General features: G+C 43.8%; 1 protein-coding gene across 3 annotated transcripts in view; it reads right to left on the bottom strand.

Annotated features, from left to right (window-relative positions):
* Positions 1-2,320: 2,320 nt before the first annotated feature.
* The window catches only part of PDE7B (phosphodiesterase 7B), a 301,162-nt gene continuing 278,147 nt past the window's right edge, over positions 2,321-25,335 (bottom strand). For all 3 annotated transcript variants that reach the window (XM_038396477.2, XM_038396478.2, XM_043511023.1), the window contains 6 exons: positions 24,385-24,516; positions 11,167-11,258; positions 9,880-10,024; positions 8,223-8,319; positions 6,845-6,925; positions 2,321-3,831 (listed from right to left, as the gene is read on the bottom strand). In XM_038396477.2, the coding sequence (XP_038252405.1) occupies positions 3,602-3,831; positions 6,845-6,925; positions 8,223-8,319; positions 9,880-10,024; positions 11,167-11,258; positions 24,385-24,516 (777 nt within the window). In that variant the 3' untranslated portion in view covers positions 2,321-3,601. The remainder of the gene's footprint in view (positions 3,832-6,844; positions 6,926-8,222; positions 8,320-9,879; positions 10,025-11,166; positions 11,259-24,384; positions 24,517-25,335) is intronic.

Raw genomic sequence — 25,335 nt, 5'->3', positions numbered from 1 at the left:
CCCAATAGGCCCTCTTAGAAGAAGTAAGAATTAATTTACATAGGTCTTCTATAAAGTGTCAAATGCAGCTAATGGGACAAAAGTCCATATCCTCCTCTTCTGTGCAAATGTTTTATTTTTCCCTACCTTTTCATTCTATTGCCCCATTCCCAGCCTGGGGTTTTACAAGTATTTCTGCGCTCCAAACAAGACAATATACAACACAAGAATCAACAGTGTATATTTAGTTGCTGGTGGTGTTGAACTGAGTGCATCAAATGCAATCAGACATCTTCCATGGGGAAAATAAATGGTGGAACTCATCCAGAATTCCTGCTTTTCAGCACAGAGCCCAAAACTGTCTGGGTGGCAGGCACCTGCTCCCAGGGCTCACTTCACAGCCCTCTCTTGATGTGAACTGGTCTCGAGCACCTGAGGCAAATTGGCTTAGATAGACCATGGCTAGTATAATTCCTTTGATTTACATGTCATTTAGGTAGATGCTGAAGCCAGCCTGAATTTCTTTCAAGTATTGTTTCACTAGTAAAGGTTATTGTTTGCAACTTTGAAGGTGTGTGCATTTCAGTTTCATGAAAAGAAAGTCCTCATCTATTTTTAAGAGCAGCTTTTTTAGTTTAGAGTAGTTAGGAACTTTAACTTTATAAGGGTTGACATGAATAACAGATTTTAGGAGCTAATAACAAAAGTCCAGATTGTATTGTGGACATCATAGCAGACTTCTGAGTGTGTAGAAAATAGATACAGGGGCAGATCTCTGCAAACTCCTCAGAACAGCAAATTAAAGTATGAAATGCCACAATGATCTGACTATTTCAACTAGCATGTAGCAACAGAAACAGCTGGCAGCATATAATACAGAATAGACTTGTTTCATTCAAAGGCTATAGAACAGCTTACATAAAAATTCTTCCAAGCTAACTGGAGAGAGGTTTACATTTATAATTAAAAACAAACAAAAGGGATGGGGTATTATCTTTCCCACTTCTAGAGATACTTTAAAAACCTGCCCATCTTCTAAAGTGCTATTTATCCTTCAAGGGCTTTGTGTTATCAGTAACACGTCCTGACTTATTCTAAACCTATGGAGTATCAGGAGGAAGAATAGGTCCCTAAAAGAATGCAGCAGTACAAATAATAGAAGGGGCATTTATTTCGATCACAGATGATGCAATGGTTGAAAAGGCAACAACTGTGTTTTGGGAGGGAACATACTCTTGTTCTAATACTTAAGCAGTGGTTCCTCCCTCCCTGAATTGCAGGCACTGTTAGTAAGATCAGATAGCAAACTGCAATGTGATGTGTGTCCTGCTTGGAAGGCTTGAGGAAGAAAAATGTTCTCATTGTCCATTATCTACTGCCAAACAATATAAAATGATAGGAGAGGACTAAGCTATCTGGCCCAACATGCTCCATCTTTCCAGTGTTATCTAAATTTTCACCTTTGTACTTCACTATATGCTTCAGTCCCCTTCTCCACCAATTGATTCTACACATATATTACTCATTACATGCATATCCTTCTTTACTAAAACTTAGATTATGCCCTTAATTGATTGGATCTCTTATGAATATGAACATTTTATCACTAACAACATCATTTATCCTTTTTATAATTAAAATATCCCTTCTTACCTTGCACTTTTACACCAAGAGTAAACATATCATTTTCAAAAGTTCTCTATAAATTTAACTTAACTGTGTTGGCCTATGTTGCTCTCTCTCCAAGGTAATCATGTCACACAATACAATTGTACTATTATGGAGCCTGAAATGGAGGACCACTTTCTAAGAGAAAACTCTTTAAATAAGTTTGACACAATTTTGAGTAGAAAAAATAGTTATGTAACAGCATTGCACTTGCTATCAGAGTAACACACTACAAACAAACACTTGACTAACACGAGTTAGTGCCCCAGGTCGAAGTCTCACCTGACTGGAGGAACTTAAGGAACAGGTTCCAATGAATGTCCCAGCAGAGGATATTTATGGGATAGGCTACAACGCATAACTTTCAAAAATACTGAAAGTGAGAAGGGGAAGCTCCCACATAACTACTGCCAGTAATAGTTAATCAGGAGATTGGCTACAACCTATTTTAACTCATTAAGTGAGATTTAAAAATGATAAAAGCTGGGTAAAGTATTTTTATTAAGATGGGGGAAAATACCTAACAGACTAAAAAATAAATAAATAAAAAATGACATTACAGTTCTGCATCATTTGAGAAAGCAAATGGAATCTAGAACTGCCAGAATGCCCGGATCAAAACCAGCACCCAACCCTCACTTGGGTGTGTCTGGCATTGTAGACTACTCTGCTACTTAATAAAAATTAAAACTCATAACTACATGTTTACCAGTTTGAACTGTAAAATAGATTGCTGCAGCTTAAAAAAAATATCTTCAGGCTTTGTGAAGCATCTGATTAGACTGAGTGTGCACTATGCCATGGATTAAACAATATGAGTTCATATGGAATGCATGTGACGTTTCCAGAAAATGCCCTGACAGATTTCATTCTTTTATGACCTTTGCTGGAAGGCTGAAAATGGAAAGAGAGTTCAGATGCTATGATTTGGACAGCTAACAGTGAAGGATGCTAAAAGTTAAGGCCTTTATCTGCAAACAAGAGTGTATTAATAAACTCTATACCATATTTACAAATGCTTTCTCTTGTATTAAAACTAACAGTTATTCTGTTCACAGTGCCATTGTTTATACAGGTAGCAATCCCATAATACTTCAGTATTTTGGCATGGGAATCAGTAGCGCTTTGTATTTACAGAAAATGTACACATGGATATAAACATGTCATTGAAACAGCGTCATCAAAAAGATAGATCTGGTAATGTTGCAAAGATTTAGACTGTACAACACCTTCCCTTTCATTTGCTAGGGACTGCAGTTCCCTACAGTGAGAAGATGTCCATCTCTTATCTAAAGTGGCATAAAAATGATTAACCAAATGAGCCTTGTCCCGCTTGAGTTGTATGTACATAGAGTATCCTCGGTCCAAGGTTTCTAGATCTGTTGTCTAGTGCACAGAATACAAAAGTTAAAAAGGTTTTTAATTATTTTAATTATTAAAATAATGAGATTCTCTTCTCTGTGCACTCTCACTCAGCCAATGTCCTCTGAGTTCTGAAGATGCTGGTGGTTTAATGCGCAGTCCAGCTGCCAGACTTAAAACTGTGCATGGCGCTGTGGGCCTATATACAGCTATCTGTCACAATATGAGCCAGGGTGAATGAAATATGTTGGCATCTCCCATGCTTTCTCTTTAATCCTCCCCATTAGTTGGTGGCCACTTAGTGGCCCAGCTTCATCACTACTGAACGGAGTTCCTTATTCAAGCAGTTAACGATCAGAAGTGATGAATGGTTTCAGATACATGTAGAAGGATAAGGAAGAGGAGGGAGTGAGTTCAAAGGAGCTCAGATATGAAACCCAGAAGTAGGGTGGGTTTGTTCATGAGGACCCTTATAGTTTCTGTCTCCCTTTTTCTTCCCTTTCCACATTGCTGCTGATGGCCTTGCAGGTCCTTACGATTTGGCTTACTGTTGTGACTAACAAAGAAGAGCCAGCAGTACTATAAGGAAGAGTTAAAACTGGCACGATGGGATGTCACCTTCATTTAAAGTCTGCTCTTCGTTTTCAGTCACTTGACCTGAGTGGTCATTGCTCCTGCTACTGCTGTGTTGCTTGTGGAGCAAACTCCTCCACTTGGCCTTGTTCCTCCTGAGATGGCTTAGCATATTTTCGGATAGGGGAGTATCTCCTGTAAACTTGGCCCATTCCTCAAAGAGTGGCTCTACGATGTAGGTCATGAAACCTGGGGAAACATGAGACAAGATACGTAGGCAGCAGTATCATTCACCAAATGCCTTTCCCTGCAGTTTGGGTGGTTAAAGTGCAGTGAACAAAGTCACAGAGCCCCAGAGACAAATTACGAATCAGCCACTAACTCAGACCCTTAAACTGAAGGTTGTGGAATATGTATCCTCTAGGACCATTGCAAACTCAGATTGGCTGGCTCTGTCTGTATAATAATTGAAACATGTATAAGACAGCACCCTTTTTAGGCCACCTCCTGTCCTGAAATCTCTGTAAAATATTCTCACACTTACCGTGTACAATTCTACTCTACCTATATTAGACTTCTTTCAAGCAGTTGATTTTTATCCTTCCCTTGAATGGTTGCTCAAGATAAGTTTCACTGAATGTGTATTTGTATATACTGTGTGACGCATGACTTTTATGATCTAGTTCTGAGCTGTACATTAATGGAGTTATTTACAAAGCTTAGTCCAAGTGCAAATCCTTGAGTCGGAAATGAACGTATGCTCTTACTTAGAAAGAGCTGCAGCAGCATAATTAATGTGTTGGGTTTTGGTTCTGTTTAGTCAGAGGCTATGGATTTTTGTAACATATAACGGATTAAAAGGTCACAGAGTGGCCCTTTTGTGTATGGCAGTGTGCATACCAGGATCGTGGGCTAGAGCTGTATGTTGGCCTATAACATGGAAATGATCTAGTACCTCTGAATGTTGGGAAGGTATCACTTTTCTAACCCATGGCTAGAGAGAGGGATTTTATCATCCACCTCACTTTTCACCCTGCAGCAGCTATGGTGGCAAAAGTGTGCACAGGGATAGTGAATATTTTAATTACATCTCTAACTGAGGAAGATTTAATACTTTTTTTATATGACCAAAATCATTTTAGATAGAAGAGAAAACAAATGAAGGTCATGACTGCAGTTTGATCTCAAAAGTAGGCTGTTAAACTAAAGTTCTGCTTTCAGTTTCTCCTGAAGCTAGTGCACTGGTTGTGTAATAATGCAGCATTGGAGATGTTTATAAATTTGCACTGCTGACTGGGAGACCCACTGCAGATTAAAAGAATTTTGTAAATAAATGAACTAACACAATGCAAACATAATGCATCATAAAATGTGCTGTGTTCATCAGACATATGTAGTTTACTTTTACAAAATAAAACATTTACTACAATTCAGAAGTATTACACATATCACCAATCAGGTCTTAATATTCTAATGCACTATAGCACTTTCCTGTTCAGTCTTAGCTGAGAAACAAGGTGAAACAACCATATTGTGTGAAGTAGTGCTGATCAGAGATGTTCTGCTGTATTTTAAAAAGATATCAATATACCTTTTTTGTTTTTCTATTATATTTACTCATTTTCACAGTAAGTGACGTTCTGGAATATTAATTTATATATAATTCAGTAAATTATGTGTATGTATACTTTTGAGCTCCTTGCTTATATATTTCTGCTAATACTGTATTCCTTCCCTCATTTATCTTCACAAACTTAATCTGAGAAGAAATCGGAACCTCTTAAAAAAAAGGCTCTAACTTTCACTGAAATAAGAAAAATAAAGGTAGTTAGCACCTGGCATCTAATGACCCAAAAGGGCTTTAGACACTTATTACTCCTCATAACACACACATGAATAGTTATGGTTATCCCTGCCTTACAAATAGGGAAACTGAGGCCCAAAGAGGGTCAAAGGTTGGAAAAGGAGAGAGTCAAATCTAGAATTAGAACCTGGGTTTTCTGACTCCCGGTTCTTTGCTTTCTAGCATCTGGTGGCTTTCTCAGAGGTTTGCCGCTCACATACCTGATAAGCAAGAACCACACTAAGGAAAAAGTGAAGCAATGTTTTGGATAAGCAAACCTATAGGCCTGAATGCTGCCACTGATATATAATCCCAATCTCATGAAGGTAATAACTCCTGATATGTACATTGGGAAAGGGCTGGTACAACTAAAATCATTGCTATATGTCAGTGCCTGCTGGAACCAAAGGTGCTATTAGGTGTATGGTCTGAACCCAATGTGAAGAGCTGAATGTCACTTGGTTTTGTCACAAAGGGAGATTCAAAACCACCAGTTATTTACTATCATGTTTTTAAACTTGTTTCCATCTCATGTGTTCCATGGCTTGGAGAAGGAGCAAACACATTTTAAATAACACAGTTCTTCAATGATAAATGTTTGGCACAGTATCTGAAAGGTTACTCAACTGCTCAGTCATGCACATTGTCTGAAACGAGGTGCATTTTGAAAACACTGAGTAAAAATAAACCATTGGGCTTCTGGGGTGTCTTACAAACAGTGCACTGGAACCTGAGCTTAACCTTCAGGAGGGAGGGCTGTGGAGGCCGCAAATTCAGTTTTTGTGGCGGAGAGAAAGCCTGCTAGTCTTGGCGGAGCATGGTTGCAGTGTGAGAACTTGGAGGAAGAAGGAAAGAGGGGAAATTAGGGCTCTAGAGAACTCACGGAAATCAATGAATTATTCATTCAGAGTCCTTGAGAAACCATCTTCCACTGGCTTGCTAACTAAATTATATGCCCATTGCAGCATGAGTACTGGATTATGGAATATTTAGAGGGAATTTTTGTGGGGGGTCAGAATAGGAAGCAGGGATTGAGTTAGTTTAACTGGGAGGCACTAAATAGGTAAAAGATTTCATGAACTCCTTTACTTCACTCAGGATTATCACAGCAAACAAGTGGCATATTCCACTAAGTGGGATCATGCCGCAACTGACTGAACTTCTCTTTGAGGACCATTCATCCTTGTGTGCTGCCATTGTGTCACTCCTCTGCTTGTTTACATTACGGCTGCACTCAGCCTTGCTCTTGGTTCATCTGGCTTGGTTGGCAAATGGTTTTTATTTTCATCCCATGTTACTCCTGGAGTTATTGAAGTTTTTGGTATAAAACTAAACATCTATCTTCTACTTAGCTTGTCTTTCACCTTTGGGGTGGAGAGGGGGAGGAGAAAGAGACAAAAGAATGAAAGTTAAGCTCACCAATTTGTATACTAGGTATGGAGTCCTTCTGCTGATTACAAAGAGGGCTTATTTCCAATTCAAATTTTTGTTCCAGATCACCTACCAAAAAGAAAGGAGAACAACATTTTTGCCACATGGCAATATTGAATATGATCTTTTATTCCTTATAGTATGGATGGAACAGCAAATCCTAGGAGAACTGAAATCTGCATTAACCCTTACATTTCATCGCCATTTGATGCCCCGATGGACATCACTATTTTAAAGATAGACTGCAAGTCTCAACATGATCATACAATGATCTGCATAGAAATCTAAGGCAGGGCCTGTTATACGTGCCTAAACAAATAAAACCAACCATTTATGATGTCACTGGAAATGACTGTAAGCAGGATGATCCTCTGGTTCATAGAAATCAGAATGGAATGTATCTCCATCTATAACCTGCCAAGACAACTGTACTTTCTGGAACAACACAGCTAAGAAAACCCAGGATGAAGTATATGAGAGGTGGGCATTTTTACCACTATGTGACTACTTTAGTGTGAAACTCCTATAAAGGCCAGCTATTGCTGACAACCATGCTCAGTTCTGGTTTAAATTTGTAGTGTGGACATGAAATTCAGTACTCCAGAGCATTATACTTGCTCTTCTACCATCTTCTCCCCTTCCTTTAGGCTCTATTACTACTACTAAAAAAGGATTTAACAGTGATTAAATTCCACTACATCCTCACTGTGTTGTAGCACAATCTGGCCTGGCCTGTGCAGATGGAGCCAAATGGAATGTCGTTACCATGTTAAAAACCATGTTTAGCTTTGCTCTTAGTAAAGGTTAGAAAATGTTTACGGTTAGGCCCCCTGGATTGCGTTAAAACTTGGCTTAGTGGCGAGCATGTTTGGACTGTGTCAAGTTTCCCTGCAACTGTGGAGGAGAAGGAAAGAGCAAATGTAACACTCTAAGGGTAGGAATTGTAGTTATATTTTGGAAAACAAGAGATGGCGGTGTAATTTCTGAGCAGTACATACCCATGGGGGTTTCAGCTCACAGCGGATAACAATGACCATATGGCATCTGAAGAAGATGCAGATTTTGTACAGTTAATTAAAGGCAAAGCAGAACCACCCTCAATGACACCGCCTTTCAGGGGCAATCGGATCAAAGAAATACCTGCCACTATTCTATTTCATTTCCTCCTCTTGCCCCTCTTTACCAACCACATGCAAAATAAGGCCACATTTCTGCTTGTCATCATTTTTTTTGGACAATTTCAGGGGAGAATTGGGTAGTTGATTGCAGAGCAAATACCACTGGAGATTAGCCAATTTCTCTCTTGTCACATTAAGTGCCTTAAAGAACAAAGTGAAAGGAGAATTCAGTATATCAGAGGGCTAACCTTGCCGGTAGAATTCCTCACAGACCCTTTCACTCCACTGCTTGCTCATCTCCCAAAGCCGGCAAGGATTGCAAATGTCAGCACACTTCAGCGCGATCTGAAAGTAAAGGAGGAGAGTGGTGGTAGGAAGAAGAAATTATTAGCTAGCGATCATTCAGCAGTGAATTTATTGCACTCTGAGGAGACGTGAAACTGCTGGGCCCTGCAAGCTTGCTGCCAAGATGGATTCAAGAATACATTATAGAAACTGAGCCCTGCCCAAATGTGCCGCTTCAGGAAACAGCACTTATTCAAGCCTGTAACAAAACCTTCATTCAGAGCCCCATTTTATAGTAGCGAGAACGAGAGAAGCACCACATTCCAAGTGTGCAGAACCTCTTGGATATGACTGGTGGTGGACAAGCCAACAAAAGCTTCAGGCTGACTCCTGCTGACTGCCTGCCTGCCTAGGAATCCATCAATGAGGCGAAGGAAATGAAGAGCCAAGCCAATGTGAAACTATTTGGGCATCACTTCTTTATGGTCTCAGTGATTGACCTTACATATCACTTTGATTATGCTTGGGTTTGATACGTGTATACAGTTGGCTCAGAGGGGTCATCTGTGTTTTTGTTTATTGAGCTAAGTATAGGAACTTCTGGTTTGCCCCGACTTGTTTTCACCTTGCTAGCAGTGGAAAGTGCTTTGCTGAGGTAGAGCTGGGGTAGGACTGGCAAGGGAAGGAATTATAATCAAGTAGTTGCTGCTTCTTCAGAAGAGTAAGATATGCAATAATCTGCCGTCTTGCCTCCTTGAAACAAAATGTCTTCTGTGTGCTTTCTTCCTGGACAAAGCACATCTAGTTGATGGGTTTATTATTAGACTTCATGAAAGGGCAAAATGCTGGTGCAGATGCCAAAGGCATAGAGATTGCAGATCTCACCTATGGTAAGAGTCATTACCTACTTTCTAGAAAATAAACTGAGGTGGAGAAAGGGTGCAACTTATTTTGTAGGCACCATGGGCTCTAGTCATTTAGACATGGGACTAGAAATCAAGAGACCTACATTCTAATTCTGGCTGGACACTAATTAGCTTTGTGACCATAAGAAAATCACGTATGTTCTCTGAGCCTCAGTTTCCTCATCTGTAAAATGTGTACAAAGAAGTAAACTACTAAAGTATGTTTTATAAGGAATATTAAGGCTAGTCAGTTTAATCCAATGGACTTTGAGGAATGGGTAGCACCCCTTCCCCAATTGACAAGTATGAATTTTCATAGGAAAAAGCAGTTGTTTTTCATGATTTCTCCACTGGAACCCATGCTGCATTCTGCACCATCATTTTGCCCCATCTGTCATGAAGCATAGTTACAAACTCATTGCCTGAAGCAGCAGTTGCCATGACAGGGGAAATAGTCAAGTGGGGGAGAGGGACGTGGCAAGAGACAAAGTGGCCTGCAACTCAAAAGGTGAATAATAGTTGATCCTTTGCCGCATCTGCTATATTCAGATTATAACATAACACCTGGTACCTGGGAAAGTATTGGAGGTACGTTTTGGCTGGCTTTGAAACATGTTAGGTGACAGCACCAAAGCAATTAAGATGGCGGGTGATGGGTACCCTGAGGCTGAGCTAACATACATACTCTGTTCCTTTAAGGGGGGAAAAAAGGTACCTGAAGCATAAAATGTCTGTCTGGTGCATCCTCCAATCTCAGATCCTTATTTTCGAGATGAGCTTTCAACCGGGTCAAAAACTCATTCTGTCTATTGATGTCTGTTGCCAAGATGAGGGAGCCCAGTTGCTGTTCGATATCCTGGCTGTAGGCAAGAAAAATGAGCCCTTTTGAACATGGGATTGTTGAATATCAATGGTTTTAAACCACTTCATAGACTGTCTCCTTCTGAGTATTATGTGATGACTCCAGCTAGCAGAGGGATTCCACTTCATTGTTCTCCATTGGGATAGCTTGCAGGAGACCAGCAATTTAGCTGGCTATGGGATGTATGTGGAATAGAAAGTGTGGCAGAATAATCATGTGTGTGTAAATTGCCCCAGGAGCTTCCATAAGGTAGTGTGAAGAATGAAAACTAAACAGCAGGATGTGTTATTGGGTGAACATAAAAGGCATCTACAAGAATCAATGTCACAAGGTTTTAGATTGGCAGCCACACAAACGCCAAGGCATTGTACATTATTTCTTTAAGGAAGGACTGAGAAGAAGGGGATTGGATGATTTAGGAAATTACTAATGGGATAGAAAGCCTGTCCTTTCTCTATAATCTGTTTGCATTCTTTCCAAGTCACCAGTGGTTAAAACGTAACATTGGAGAGCTGCTTGGTAGTTTGTGTGAAAAATTTGTCTTCATCCATTTCCCAAGGATCAACACTGTGCACAGGTACACACAAAAAACTGCAGCAAAACCCAAAACACTACCGTCAGCTCCGCCTACATTCAATCTCTGTTCTTTCTGCTGACTTTACCATCTCCCTCTGCTCAGAGAGACAGTCAGTTTTGAAGCATAGTCTTCTGGTAGTGTGGGAGACACCTAGGGCATATCTACACAACCGATGTCTTCTGTCTCCCACCTTTGTTAACACTAACTCTGAGTAGGTTTAACTGATATGGTGTAAACAAACAAACAAACAAAAACAATGGGTGGCCATCGGTGCCTTCTCAGCATTGTGACTCCTAATAATGCTAATATTGGTGTAGCTGAGCAAGTATTAGCAACAGTGACAAACTTTTAGGTAATATTACTAGTGATGCCCCAGCCCAGTTGCATCCCACACTATCAGGCCAATGTGCTTTATATCACCTTCAGGAGTGGGTGAGAGACTAGCTCAGCCTACAATCAGCCTTTGGCCCCTCTGCTTATGGTTTTTAATCAAGCAATGAAATAGGCTATTGGTTTGTTTTCCCATGGAATTTATCAGCACATTTAACATGGGTGGCACTTACGTTATTTCCTTTGGTAGATGGGCAAGGAGCCTTGATTCTCGAAGCATGCCTATTGTAGATCTCCAATGATGATTTTCTAACACAGACGCATTCTGAGGAGGAAGAAGGTAAGTAAATAAAAAGACATAGCAGATAGATTTCTTACATTTAACAGAGATGCATAAGATTTGCCAGACCTTGTAAGTGATCCATCTAATCAGGTTTCCTGCCACTACCAGTGGACAACACCTGATACTGCAGTCAAAGACCCCAAATCACGTGAAGTGCCTAGCTAACTTAAATGCTATAGATATGCCAAACCTCAGGCAATCAGGTCATGACAGGAGTCAGAGGTCTTCCTACTGGTGAGTACCTCAAACACCCTATTATTTTTGAGACCTTGGAGCACTAAGGGAACTCTTAAAAAATTCACAACACCATTTGTTTATTAAATAGTTGCAAACAAATTCATTTTTTACACTGTTTTAGTAACATCATAAGTGATGCATCTGTCCCTTCTATTTTTGGTCCTTTGTTCCTTTTTTTGTTCAGTTTCCATCTTTTCTCTTCTATTTCTCCCTTGCTCTCTTTTTTTCTCTCTGTTTTTCATTCCAGAAGTTGCCTCCCTTTCCAATTTCCTTCCTTCTTTTACATCTTTGCCTCTCTATGCCCATCATGGTACGCTGCACCTATTAGCTTGTTCTGCTTAGAACTTGCTCTTCTTTCCTAGTATCTTGTTCTGCTCAGACCGTCCTCATGTCTTTTCCTCCCTACATAGTCAATTAAATGAAAAAGCAACAAAATTTAGAACTGATAAAAGGAAATATTTTCTTTTGCAACACAAATTAGGCTGTGGAACTCATTGTCACAAGATATCACTCAGGCCAAGAGCTGAGCAGATTTCAAAAACAGAATGGGAAAATACACATGGGTAACATGCAGATCCAGAGATGCTAAAGGCAAGATTAAAACAAACCCAGAAAAGTTTTGGAAGAGATATAAGCTCTCATATTTCAGGACATGAACTAGTTTTTAATTACTGAGGGTTAGGAAAATAGCTTTCCTTGTGGACAAGTTATTGCCTATTATAGTTTATTGCACCTCCTTCTATAATATTTGTTACTGGCCACCATGGGAGACAAGATATGAGGCAAGGAGACCCATAGGTCTGATACAGAATAGCAGTTCCTTTGCAAATGGAACCTCAAAGTGAAATTGGCAAGATACCTTGTCAGCATGGCTTTTCTCTGTTCCCAAGTGAGGCCGAAACTATCAAAACAGCTTGTCAATTTCATATTGAGGTTCCACTCACACATGGAGTTGGAGCAGTTGGAAGGAAAAAGGCAAAAGTGAGAGCCCAGAGGGCTTTGCATTCCACTTGCTGGGCTTATAATACCTCTAGCCCCTCCCCCAAACCAGCTTATTCTGGATATCTTTAAGTTTAATTGTCCTGATTAATACAGTTTGCATCATTCAGAGCTTCTACAAAAATACGACATGCCAAATAATACATAACAGCAAACTGACTACAGTTTGCCATTTGAGGTTAATACTGGTGTCAGACAAGGATCTCTTGTGTAACCCATGATCTATTTACCGGTAGTAGACTGGGTAATGAGAGAGACTACAGAACAACTAAGGGGCATACAATGGACTTTCACAAAGAAGTTAGAAAACCTTGACATTGCAGATGACCTCCACTTACTATCCCATACTCATAGCGACATGCAAGCCAAAACAAATTATCTCCAGGCCTATGCACAATTGGTAGGGTTGAAAATCAACATTTGAGAAAACTAAAACCCAGAGAAACTAAAAAGACCAGTAACGCTTCCGGGACTGGCATAGAAGAGGTCCGATATTTCACATATCTTGGCACACTGTAAGTACAATAGGTGGTTCAGAGGAAGCCATTAAAGTCAGAACAGTGAAAGCCAGACATGCCTTCTTAGAGATACAGCTGATCTGGAGAAACAGAAATCTTGTCTTCCAAACTAATCTTTGAATATTTAACATCATTGTAAAGTCAGTCTTACAGTATGACACTGAATCTTGGAGACCTATTAGGACTTTACTATTTAAACTCCAAGTTTTCATAAACAGCTCCCTTAGACAAATCCTCAATGTCAGGAGCGCTCTCCTGTCGACAGTGCGAACCCCTCTCGTAGGAAATATTTTATTGGCAAAAGTGCCGACAAACAGCGTTTACACTGCCTGACTTTTAGTGACATGGCCATGTTGCTAAAAGCTGTGTAGTGTAGACAAAGCCTGAGAATGGAGGATTTAATGCATTGTAACATGTTTATTATTACTGCTGGTAATGACTTCTGGACCTCTCCACTATTAATCTCTCTCCATTCTGGGGAACAGTCACCATTATTACTTTGCTATTGCTTAACCAGTTTAGAATCTGCCCTGATAAGACTTGCTCCATGCTTAGTTGTTTTCCTACAGAGTCTCCAAGAATGTAACCTATTAAAAGCTTTTAGAAAATCTATCTAAATGATTCCCACTGTATCACCTTCATCTATTACCGTTTACTTCTTAGAGGCTCTTATTTTCCTTACAGAAGCCAGGTTGATTTTGACACGGTCTGGTAACATTGTCTTTTACTATTATTTATTTGTATTACCATAATGCCTAAGAGCCCTTGTCAGGAGCCAGAACCTCATTGTGATAGGTGCTGTACAAACACAGAACAAAAAAGGTATTCCCTGCCTCAAACAGTTTACAGTCTAAGACCAGAGCCCAACAGATGGGTACAGACAGACCAGCTGGGGAGTAGAGGGAAACAATGAGCCAATGCTGTCTAAATAGACAAGACAGACACAGGATGGGGGAATAGTGAAAACAAACAAGCAGCATGAACAATGTGATGGCAACAAAGATCACGTTAGTGCCACAATTTTGTTTGGTTTTGTTTTTTGGGAGGGTTTAGTTAGGGGATCAGCTAAATAGAAATAAAAGGGAAAAGTGTGGGAGGGATGGGACAGGAGAGGAGAGCGTAGAAGGAGCAGGTGTGGAGTGAAGCTGAAATGAAGAGATTGTGAGGAGGAGTCGGGAGGGTTGGAGCAAACAGTCAATCAGCATCAGGGCAGAGAAAGTCAGAGAACATTCTGCAGTTTCAGATGGAGTGTCCAAAGGTCCCTGTTTTGTCTGCTTCTGGTCCTATTGGCTGGGGTCTCTGGCAGGCTGCTCTATATTAAATATATTACTTTATCCTTAGACTTTGTCAGCTTTCCTGGAGAGCACCAGATCGGTAATTCCTGGGATCTCCGGCTAGTGACTCAGTCAGTCATGGAAGGCTATGGTGGAATTAACACAATGCCCTTGGCGTCGTTTAGATGAGAGAGAATTCAGACATCTTTTGAGGTGGGTTTTTAAGCTGACAGTGAGAAATAAGGAGTCAGATGGAGATGAAGCATAACTGAAACTATTTGTTTACAGCTCCAGAGAGGTGGTTATAGGAATGTATTTAGAGACCTGAAATTCTAAGAATGCACACTTCCTAGAGGAAAGCGTGGAATTCGAGCATGCAGGTCTCCTACAGAAAGCATTGGGAGGGAACATGTCCCGAAGCATAAACCAAAGATGTGTGAGAAGGATCACACCTGGATGGATAAGACACACATGGAAGAAATAAGGAAGTAATTTCAGGGAAAATTTGTTTTTTCAAGTTTCTGGTATTTAAGCTACTGTTCTTCCTTTCTTATGCAGTGCTTGTGGGTATGCTTATTTACACATCTTTATCTCATTCCTTTGACTTTTCTGTCAGTGTATATAAATAAATTACACATCAGGGACAGTGTTCAATGAATGAACCACCATTCAATGTTTTGTTTTATCCTCATTGTCCAATGCGTGATTCTAGACCTTAATTACTGTACAGTACTCAAATCCTGCTCTAAAGACAATTATTAATTTAGGCATGGACTTTTCTCTGATGGTCCTCAGTATAGTATCTGAGTGCTTCAAAATTATTTATTTATTTATTTCCACAATATTCCTGTCTGACGAGGAGGTGGTATTATCACCATTTTATGGATGGGGAACTGGAGTACAGAGAGATTAAAGTTAAAAGTATTCATTCATTTTTGGGTACTCAATTTGAAAAGTCTAGGACCTGATTTTTCCCTGTACTTGGCATTATATAACCCGTTATATGTTCAAAGCACAGCTCTTGTGAGTGCTCAGTGTTTCTGTAAAACATACTCCAGGGTCAGAAGTTGGGTACCCAGTAAATGAGGAACACCCAATTAGTACTTACCTGGGCGAAGTTTGGTTAGATAATTTGCCCACCACCACACGGGGACTCTGTGGCAGAGGCAGGGATATAATCCAGTTCCCCAGGTCAGCATTCAACTGCGTTAAGCATGAGACCACCCTTTCTCTTCCTGCAAGCCCCTGCCTCATTCACTACACCCCTTCCAACTTCTGCAACAACTGAGGCAGATAAAAGACCTACAGGCAAAAGTCTTAATCTGATCTCAATCTTCACTTCCATCCCAATGGCTCTCAGCCCCTTCTCCACATTCCTCATTGACTTCCCACACCTGGTTTTCCGGCTCAGCAAGTCCCAGTTTCCCCATTTCCAGTCCCAGTCTGCCCAGCATATCAGCTTCATCTCCCAGCCAAGTAGGCTCCCTGTTGCAGTCTACTCCTTCTACCACCTCCATCAAGGTTCCACATGCACCAATCTAATTTACTGATGTGTGTGGCTCTTCATGTCTGAAATTCATTTCAAGCACACAAAGGTAGAGGTACTGTAGAGGGGAAGTGAAAAATCCACTCCCCAAGCTCAGAGGCAGGGTGCAGGTCTGTAGTACAGCTCCCAGCAGCTATTACTGCATCCTATGAGCTGGAATAGCATCCCTTGCACCTCCTCATGGCTTGTGTGTGTGGGAGGGGGGCAATAGGGCCATTTTAGATCTCCTGGCCCGGGTGCATTACTGCCCTCTGCAGCACACAGAGTATAAATACCTTCCCGTGTAGCTTGCATTCCACAAACCTCTATGGAACATGATGGGGGGGTGGGGAGAGGAGGGTCTTTGCACAAGCCCTCCAAGGTGAATTGCAGCCAAGATGCCCAATGTGTCCTGGATTTATAATATGAAGATGCAAAGATCCTAATCCCATAATATTCCTAACACAACACACTCTAACAGGGTCTAATGAGACACCTATATACACTGCATAGCACGGAAGGTTGCAACTGGTGCCCAAACAAAATGGTGAGGCTTGCAGTTAGATAATAACCATCAAACATTGTGGCTTTGGCAGGGATATGTTGTCCTCTCAGCTGGGAGAGAAGAGAAAAGGGAAAGCAGCTGTACATTACACAATGCCACCCAATTTCTGCATTCAGTGCAGGCTTTGGGTGGTGAGCAGTAAGTAAGGCCTGGGATCGTCCTTGGTAGTCAGTTCAATTTCTTGTTTCAGAGTAGCAGCCGTGTTAGTCTGCATTCGCAAAAAGAAAAGGAGTACCCGTCGCACCTTAGAGACTAACAAATTTATTAGAGCATAAGCTTTTGTGAGCTACAGCTCACTTCATCGGATGCATTTGGGGGTCTGTGGTAGCCAAATGATGAAGATAAAAAGAAATATTGAACATTTACTGAATCCTGTGCACTGAGTGACACAGGGGTGCTGTGGGACATACAAGGCAGATAGTCCTGTTTTTAAATGGTTTGCCATTTTGAAGAATGTACTGCTCCACCCCTGCTGGCGTGACCTTGCTCACATGGTTCATGAGTAGAGCTCCGTGTCTGTCACAGAGGTCACGGACTCTGTGACTTTCCATGACTACTACAGTGGCCAATGTGGCTGACCTCAGGGCCGCCCAAGCAGCTGGCTCCGGGGCCAGCCGCACAGGCCTCTAGTTGGGCAGCCTGAGCAGCTGGCCCCCGAGCAATGGCTGCTGTGGTAGTCACTGCCCCTGCAAGCAGCGCCCCCCGCCCCCCGGCCCTCCCCCAGCAGCAGCCCCCTCACCCCCCCAGTCCCCACCAAGCATCGGCCCCTGGCCTCCCCCCCCCCGCCCCAGCAACTGTCCTGGGGGTAAGTAGCTGCTGCTGGGCAGCCCCCGCCAGCAATCCCGGGGTGGGGGATAGTGCTGCACTGGACCCCCCACACAAGCAGTGGTCCTGGGGGGGGCCACTGGAGCAGTCACAGCCTCGTGGTACCCAGCAGCAGTCCTGGAGCAGACCCCAGGAACTAGTGCCATGCCTGCCCCCTCCCAACCAGTTGCTCCCCAGGCTCTCTCGAACAGCATTCCCTGCCCCCCCCCCAAGCAGTGGCTCATGGCTGCCTCCCCAGCAACGATCCAGGGCCTGGCTGGAGTAGCTTATGCTTGGCAGTCCCCGGCAGCAGTCCCGGGGTGGGCCCTGGCAGCTGGTGCTGTGCTGGCCCCAGCCCCCCCAGCCCTTCCCTGAGCAGCAGCCCCAGGGCCCCTCCCCAGCAGCAGTGATGGGGGGGCAGGGACGTGTGAAGCAGCCAGAGCTCGGCGGTTCTCGGCAGTGGTCCCCAGGGTGGCCCCTGGCAGCTGGTGCTGCATTGGCCCCCACCCCCAAGCAATAGCACCCTTGAACAGCACCCCTTGGGCCCCTGAGCAGCAGTCCCTGTTCCCCTCCCCAGCAGCAGTCCCAGGGCTGGCTGGAGTAGCTGGTGCTTGGTGGCCTGGGGCAGCTTCTGGCAGCTGGTGCTGCACTGGCCCTGCCCCCCCCACAAACAGCAGCCGCCCCCCACCTCCCTCAAGCAGCGGCCCCTGGTCCTCTCCTGAGCAGTGGCCACTGCCCCCACATCCAGCAGCAGTCCCGGGGCAGCTTGGCAACCCCTAGGGGCATCCAGAGTAGCTGATGCTCGGTAGCTCCTGGCGGTGGTCCCAGGATGTCCCCCGGCAGCTGGTGCCAAGCTGGACCCGCCCCCACGCCCAAGCAGCAGTTCTCTCCCCTCCCCCCGCAACAGCGGCCTCCCACTTTCCACCTCAGCAGCAGTCCCCGGAGCAGCTGCTAGTTGGCAGCTCACAGCAGCGGTTCCAGGGCAGCTCCTGCCAGCTGGGCTGCATTGGTCCCTCCCCCTGAGCAGCAGCCCCGTGGTCCCCCCAGTAGTGTGGGTGGCTGGAGCAGCCGCTGCTCAGTGGCCCCTGGCGCCATTGGACCCACCAAGCAGTGGCTTCCCCACCCAAGATTTATAATACAAGTCATGGATAAGTCATGGGCCAGGAATTTTTATTTATTGCCCATCACATTTTCATGACATTTACTAAAAATACTCATGACTAAATCATAGACATACTCATGAGGTTACACTGGGGGGAGGGGGCAGCAAGCTCTTAAAAATAGCATCCTCCGTGTGTTCAAGGTCACACCTGTGGGAGCAGGGTCATGCAGGCAGGTCCATTTTTTGGAAGTACTGGACTGTCTGGTATTCGGGGGATGCATGAGCAGTCACCGTAATTCTATGAGATAATACAACAATGCTGTCACGCCAGCAGCGCCTGCTCACTTGCTGCCAGGCAGCCCCCACAACATTCAGACCTCAGCAACAGAGGCTGATGAGCTTGGGAAGGGCTGGTGTCCATTGATTAAAGAACTGCTGTGGTTTCTGTAGGGGCAGGTATGGGAGAGATAAGAGAAATCACAAAGAGAAAAGTGACACTGATGAAGACTAATGAGGCTGATGAGCTTGGGAAGGGCTGGTGTCCATTGATTAAAGAACGGCTGTGGTTTCTGTAGGGGCAGGTATGGGAGAGAGAAGAGAGAAATCACAAAGAGAAAAGTGACAAGGATGAAGACTAACGATAGGTGCCATAAAGGACTGCAGGGAGGAAGAACCATGAGGAAATCACATAGGGAGAAGGCGATGGACCACAAGAGAGTGCATGGAGGAGGGTGGGACCACAGTGATCATGTGGAAGAGATAGGACCACAAGGGATTGCATGGTGGAAGGGGATCACATGCATATAGAGGAGGGAGCACAAAGGACTGTGTGGAGGAAAAAGAGACGGGAGCATGAAGGCCTGTGTGGAGGAGAGACCATGAGGGATTGTGAGGTAGTGGAGGAGGAACCATGAGGAATCACTTGGAAAAGGAAGATCACAAGGGGTTGTACGGAAGAGGAGGAGGTCGGACCACAAAGATCACATGGGGGAGGAGAAGGAGATGGGACTATGAGGGATGGTGCAGAAGAGGACAAGGTGGGCCCATGAGATTGCATGGAGGAGGAGGAAGAAGAAGGACCATGAAGGATTGGGGTGCATGGTGGAGGAGGAAACAACCTCATGAGGGATTGTGCAGATGAGGAGGAAGGACCACAAATGAGTGCATGGATGAGGTGGTGGGACCATGAGGGATTGCATGGAGGAGGGATTAGAGAGTGTGTGGTGAGAGAGAAGGAGGAGGGACCACCAGACCTATGAAACCTTAATTGTATCTCTTGTGCTTATGCATTATGAAACAGTCTTAATGGCATGATCACATACTAATTTTCAGTGTCCAGAACAGACGGTGCTTATTTACTGAGCAGCTATTTTCTCACTGTTCAATGTGTGGCCACAGGCCTTATTTATTGCACACTATTCACACCCTGCTCTGAACACAGAATTATTAATTTCCTCATGGGTTATTCTATGGTGCTCATCACTGAAGTATCCAAGTGCTTCATAAATATTAATTAATTTATCTTCATAACACTCTTGTGAAATGAGGTAGGTGATATAATCTGCAATTTAAAGATGAGGAGCTGAGACCCCAACAACACCCTGCTAAATTTCAAGTCATTGCTGCAAAGCATAAAGGCACTAGAACTTCTCTATTACATGGGTGTAAGCTGGTTTTTTAAACTAAGGGTAAAGCAATGTATTTTTCTTCAATCTCATTCTCAGAAATAGCTGAGCTGTTTTAGCTGAAACTTTAAATAAAAAATAAGAATTTAAAAACATTAGTCTGACACAGATACCTGACATGGAAAATTTCAGTCCAACCAAAGTTATAAGCTATTAAAACCGGTCTTATAATGGAAAGTGTCAGGCAACCTTTAATCATCAATATTGCTAACAGCTCCTCCTATAATTCATATTTTCTTTCAATCTGTCCTTGTTACCTTTGATTTTTCGTTAGGAGGAAATATATAAACTGGAATAAGTGATCAAAGTCTGATGTACATGCAGAATCATATAACAAATAGTGTGTTAGCTCTTTGAGGCAGGCACTGTCTCTTAGTATGTGTTTGCACATAGCCATATGCCTAGCATATGGCGTCCTGAATAGGCACTGCCACAATATAAACATTAAAATAATGAAAGTGACATCAAGATGCTTCCGAGCTGCCCTCTACATACAGAGGTATCATAAGATGGTGGATGGTGATAGTATAAACTATATAACAATTCTTCTCAGAACTATCTTATCAAGAAGTCCTGTTGCTGAGGAGACATCCTTGACAAATGCTTATTGCATTCTACAAGTTCTATTGTACTGTTTCTTTGACACACCATTTATTAGGGACTAGTAACTGAAGTGGAAAGAGAAAGTGGGGTAGAGCACGTTACTGCAGACCTGAGAGGAGAGAGGGAAATATGTGGGAAAACAGGTCCAGTTGGATGCTCACATTTATCTATTTTTCTCTTATTTCTTTCACATTTTCTGAATTTACTGTTCTAATTCATCGTATCACTGCTCTTTTTTTTTGTTTTACTAAAACTGTGAGATGTTTCTATATATTCAGGAAAGAGATGGGATTTGATTAATGAAGTCGGAAAGTACTCTGAGATACGCTGAGGAAAGCTGCTATAGAAGTGCAAGATATGATGATAATTACTTCGTTCCTACTAGAAGAAAAAAAAAGTTTTCAGTTCTGTAAATTTCTGCTCATGCACGGGCAGCAGGTATAATAGGCCAGGGGAGGCTGCTGGATGCCTGGACAATGGTGGACCCACCTGCGCTCTGCCTCTTCTGCGCCCTACTCTGCCCCTTCCCAGAGGCCCCCACTGCCCGCCTACCGCTGCCTGGTGGGTCCCTCCACTCCACCCCGCTTATCCAGAGGCCCCCACTGCCCGCCACATTCCTCTTCTCTCCACCCCTCCTTCTCCCCACGAGACCTCCCCCCGACTGCTGCTTGCTGCCTCCCTCCTCACCCTCCTACCCCCGTGGGGGAAGGGGTGGAGGAGAGGAGAGATATGGGGAAGGGGGAGCGGTGGGTGGAGGAGACCTCACGGGGAAAAGGGGTGGAGGAGAGGAGGGATGCAATGGGCGGGGGGGCCTTGTGGGAGAGTGGGGAAGAGAAGAGAGACGTGGTGAGAGAGTGGCAGGTGGTCCCAGTGGGGAGGGAGCCGAGCTGAGCTGAGCCGAGGCGGGGAGGGGTGGGGCTGGAGGTAGAGTGCGGGCGGGGTCACAGGTGGAAGAGGCAGGACAGGGAGTTAGCCTCCCCTAGGGGAAGTTTCACCCGCTGCCCTTCATGGTCTGGTATTATACAGCAAGATTGCATAAAAGCTCTCAGTCTCTCTCTTCACCCCTTCCCTCCCCCGTATTTTAAGTTCACTCTGGACAACTAAAGAAAGATCAGGTTAACAAGTGACAGCTGAGCATGAAGCCATACATCTTTAACATTAAGTGTGAGCACCGAGAAACCATACAGCTGCTGCTAGCAATTAGAATTGTCAGCTTTCCACCAAGGACCCCTCTGCTGACTTATTAAGGCTAATTACCTTAGCCTGTGGGGATATAAACTAAACAGGGAGAGGACTAGGAGGCGGTGGGTTAATGTCAATTGCGAACTGGTGTGTTTCTTAACAATTAAATCCTAATCTAGAGGAAGTTTAATACTTTATTTGAACCCCTACATTGTACAGGCATATTTATGGCTGGCTGTAGGAAGCTTTCATTACGTTTAGGGCCTAAAACTCATGGTACAGATTGTTACAGTTCCCATACTGGGTAGCCCATTATAATGAGATTACTAGGGGCCAAAATTATATTGTTCCTTAGACAGTCACAAAAGAAGTGGAAGAGAACGTTCTCAAAGAAGGTGGTGGCTGTCATGAGAAGGCCCTTGCTGTTTCTGATGGTCAAACCTCAGAAGATTCAGTGATGTAAATAAATCCCCCAAATATGGGTGCTTCTCTGAGCTACCCACATCTCTCAACCACAAACTGGGCTACGAATGACATGAGAATGGGCTTTCCTTTGAGAAGGCTCCTATTTCTGGCTGGAACCCAATAGTGCAGAGGTAAATCAAAACCTAACAGGAAGTGAGGAAGACTGGACATTAAGTAGACTGTTGAAAGAAAAAAGTTAGTCATCATTTTCTGTTGTCAGAACTGAGGGTTTGTATGAGATGGATCTCCCCCATTTCTCTTTCCATCGATCCTAACCCTGCCTTCCACAGCTACTTGGCTCCCCTCTCCAATCCAATTGCCCCAACATTTAGAGGAGATTGGAGCAAAATAATGTAGGCAGAACCTAGCTGTACCTGCTGTTTGGGTATAACTTGTCATAAACTGATTCAGCAAGTTAAGCTAGTCACAAAGTCATAGCTATGTGTGCAACACTTTGTCCTGGCCTTGGCTCACATTGCCCTGTCTATTCCTTTATCTCAGGGTAGAAGGACAGTTGAACTGTTACACAATCACCATCTTATCTGTAAAACCACAAGTGTCTATGGGGGTGGGGGAAGGGCGGGTGGGGAGGAAGAGAGAATCTTCCTCTCTCTAAGTACTCAGCAAATTATTAAAATCAGGACCGTGCAGTCATCATGCTCAGTGTATTCAGAAAGGCACATGGCCTTTAGCAATCCGTCTCCTCATTGTTCTAAAATGCATAAGATTTAAAGAATTTTATCACTAATACACCAGATTTTTTTTTTGGACAGGTCCAAGGTCTGAGTTTTGAACGCCAGGGATCATGGTCAGTGCACACTTTTGTGTGTTTCTTGGACGTGAAAAGCCCCAAAGCCAGTTCCCTGATCCTAACTCTACTTACGCTTCCTGGGAGTCAGGATTTTCCAATGCCACATGCTGTTGCAGCTGACTACAGGGTACACAGACTTTCTGCTTCTAAGACCTGGTCTACACTGGGCAGGGGGATGGAGAGGGGGATCGATTTAAATTATGCAACTTCAGCTATGCGAATAACGTAGCTGAAGTCGACGTACTTAGATCAACGTACTGTAGTGTCTCCACCACGGTGAGTCGACTGCTGCCGCTCCCCTGTCTACTTTGCCTACACCTCTCGCAGCGCTGGAGTACCGAAGTCGACGGGAGAGCACTCGGGGGTCAATTTATCGCATCTAGACTAGATGTGATAAATTGATCCCTGCTGGATCGATCGCTGCCCGCCGATCCAGCAGGTAGTGAAGATGTAACTTTTCAGGATAAGTACAGTAGCCAAAGCTGACATATAAAACACACATGTAAACATATATGGATTTATATGTGCATGAATAATATGGATATATTACATATTGTATATATGGCTATATTATATACACAGATATATGTACATAAATAATACGGATTTACAACTTAATTAGTTTTAAGAGAGAGCTGGACACATTTATGAGTAGGACTGTATGACAAAGTTGCCTGTGGTGTTGGGGGGCAGTGCTCAGCAGCCATGAGAGTCCCTTCTGGTTTATATCTTATGTTCCTAAAATCTCATGCTTCAGGGCTTCACCTGGTCTTCCGCAAGGGTCAGGAAGGGATTCTCTCTCTCCCCACTCCTCCCACCCCCCACTGTATTCTGGGTTTGTTTGGTTTTGGTCTCCTTCCTCTGAAGGAATGGCCATGGCTGGAGATGGGACATTAGAAGGGGTGGGCCAGGGCTTTAGGTGGCACCAAGCATTCTCTCTCTCTCAGGTACCTGGCTGGCTGGTTCTTGCTCACATGCTCAGGGTCTAACTGATCGCCATATGTGGGGTTGGAAAGGAATTTTTAGAAGACTGTTAATTTTAAGCCACAAATCTATACAATCTTACCTCAGCCCACCCATTCAGAAATCTTCCCAGCCTTGCTGCCTTTTCAGCACTAATACTGTCCTGAACAGGCATTGGTATTTGCACCCTATTGCTCAGTTGCAGTGGTAGTTTTGCGATGCAAACAAATGTGTACTGAGGATCTATACTGAAATTGCCAAACTTGTAACAATTGTGATTCAGCTAGACTTGAAACCACAGCCTCAACCTGAAAATGCACTGCAGCAATGCCCTAAGTCCATCTTAAACCCCCACCCCCAAAAGCACAGTCTCACCTGGTATAAGCTGGCAAGGTGGTGGTTGGTTTTGATCAAAAATGGTTGGTTGACCCCTGGATGGTCTACATCATGAGCTGCAGCAGCGAGCAGTCCAAGCATAATGTCCAGAGGGGTAAGGAATTTGGCAAACTGGACCACACAAAATTGACCACAACATTAGCACAAACAGGCAAACAATTATTTTAGCAAGAAAATCAAAGCAACTCCAACATCATGTAATTGTTTGGTTTTATAGTTCAATTTACAATGCTATCATCTGAGATAACTACTTATACACAGCCATCCACAGGTATGACACTTTTGAGGTCATTACACAGTTTGTATCTATCAAAACTATCAGGCTGTAATGCAGTGGTGCAAGTAAGCCAGTACAGTCAGGTACGCTGTATCATTAAGGTATTTATTGCTGATATACCGTACCGGAAAGGCACATTCGGTATCTGCTGAACACCGCAGGGCTCTCCTGGAAACTGCAGTGGTGAAAGGAGCAGAACATGGGGCCACTGGGTGACCCCATGCCAGCAGCTCCTCCGCTGTAGCTGTACCACCCCCAGCCCTTCCATGCAGCTGTCTCTCCTGTCTGGGATCTGTACAGCCTCACCGGAAGCCAGGGCTGGGCTGGAGAGAGTACAGCTGTGCCGGAGGAGCTGCCGGCATGAGGCTGCCCGGTGGCCCCATGTTCTCCTTTCACTGCTGAGGTTCCCAGGAGAGCCCTGTGGTTCAGCGGATACCGATTTCTATCTGCGGATATCCACATCCTCGGGTATAAATTTGTATTCGCACAGGGCTCTAGTCACGGAACATTTTTTGTGAGGGGGGTCGGGGTCGGGCTGGCAACTGATGGGAGGGATCCAAAGGGTCAAGTGACCCTTCCCAGGCTCAAGTGCCCCCGCCGACCGGGTGAAGAGAGGAAGGGGCGGGGCCAGAGCCAGAAGGCCAGAATCTCTC

Source organism: Dermochelys coriacea, chromosome 3, assembly GCF_009764565.3.
Source record: "Dermochelys coriacea isolate rDerCor1 chromosome 3, rDerCor1.pri.v4, whole genome shotgun sequence".
Classification (NCBI taxonomy): domain Eukaryota; kingdom Metazoa; phylum Chordata; order Testudines; family Dermochelyidae; genus Dermochelys; species Dermochelys coriacea.
This window is presented reverse-complemented; position numbering and strand designations above follow the sequence as displayed.